This window comes from Cyprinodon variegatus, unplaced genomic scaffold (assembly GCF_000732505.1).
Source record: "Cyprinodon variegatus isolate N-32 unplaced genomic scaffold, C_variegatus-1.0 Scaffold1506, whole genome shotgun sequence".
NCBI lineage: Eukaryota > Metazoa > Chordata > Actinopteri > Cyprinodontiformes > Cyprinodontidae > Cyprinodon > Cyprinodon variegatus.
The window spans coordinates 139,140-140,517 of NW_015151959.1; the positions used below are offsets into that span (position 1 = coordinate 139,140).

The 1,378-nt window shown below is 45.6% G+C and overlaps 1 protein-coding gene across 1 annotated transcript; it reads right to left on the reverse strand.

Annotated features, from left to right (window-relative positions):
• Window positions 1–6: 6 nt before the first annotated feature.
• Window positions 7–949, reverse strand: LOC107103700 (claudin-4-like). The gene has a single exon (XM_015403499.1). It carries the CDS (start codon window positions 883–885, stop codon window positions 229–231), a length of 657 nt encoding a protein of 218 aa, XP_015258985.1. The 5' UTR covers window positions 886–949; the 3' UTR covers window positions 7–228.
• Window positions 950–1,378: the final 429 nt, after the last annotated feature.

Consider the following 1,378-nt stretch of genomic DNA (forward strand, 5'->3'; position numbering starts at 1 on the left):
ATCTGCAACTTATGATAACACAAATTTACGTAGTCTTATTGTAGTTCTCATAATACCACATTTAAAGTACAAAAAAAAAGCCTCTTTGATGCAGGACTTTGACTTCTCAGCACAAATGCGGAGAGGATCACGTTTTAAAAATGTAATTTTCTCTTTTGGTTGACTTGGCTGAGTCTCTGTTGCTATTTCAAAGGTTGGTTGCCTTGTGAGAAAGGAGCAGATGTTGCTTCAGACATAGTCTCGTCGATCAAATCCACTCGGGGCCATCGATATAGGCTGAGAGTACATCACCTTTGACGGAGGTCCGTATCTTTTCTCCGGCCTCTTAGGGCAGCTGGAGCAGAGGATGCCACCCCCTAATAGAAGAAAAGCGGCAGCGGCCCACCCCAGGTAAAGAGCGGCGCCAATCTCCCTCTTCTGGGCCTCTGGTATGACTGGACTGTAGAACTCGTGGATGATAGTATGAGCAGACCAGGAAACTGGTATTATCTGGGTAAGTGAGGCCAAAATAAAAGCCCCTCCAGAGGCAATCATCACCCGAGCTTTAGCTGTCTCTTCATCCACACAGTTGGTGCACTTTGCCCCCATCACAGACATCAGGAGTCCCAAAATTCCCAACACAATGGAGATGACAGTTAGGGCACGTGCGGCCTGAAGATCTCCACTCAGTGCCAACATGGAATCATGGATCTTACACTGCATCTGCCCGGTACTTTGCACCACACAGTTCATCCAAATGCCTTCCCAGGTTGTCTGCGCTGTTACGATGTTCACCCCAATAAACGCGGACACTCTCCACATAGGCAAGACACAGGAAACGATGGCAGAGATCCATCCTAGGAGAGCCAGAGTCACTCCTAGTATCTCTAATCCCAATGAAGGCATGTCTGTAGGATGTGACACACAGATGCTTGTTTAATGCCAGTGTCCAGAGAGGGATTTAGTGAGTATTTGGAAAGTTGAATCCCCATATAAGCAACAGATTTTTTGGTGGAATCGGAGGTGGAGCCTCTCGGTTATTGGCCAGACAAAAATTTAAATTCTCTCCCGTCTCTGTCGTTTGAACTGTCGAAAGCTCGGCCTTGGAATGTAAACAGCTTCAGCTTAATCATTCAACATTCCCAACGCCGGTAGCTCTCCCACCTGGTTGGGTGAGGGGGAGTAAACAAGTGACCTGCATCTCTCAGGACTGGAGTAGTTAAAGCATAACTTAGAAAGTAAAGAGCAGAGGGTGAATGATTGAAAACAATGTGCAGAATATAAGCCTCTGCTGCTGCTGCTGATTCATTTCAGCTCTGTGTGATAGATGCTAAGAATTCAGAAGCACATGCAATTTATCTACAGCATTGTTTTTTTATTAGGAAATTAGAATTTAAAA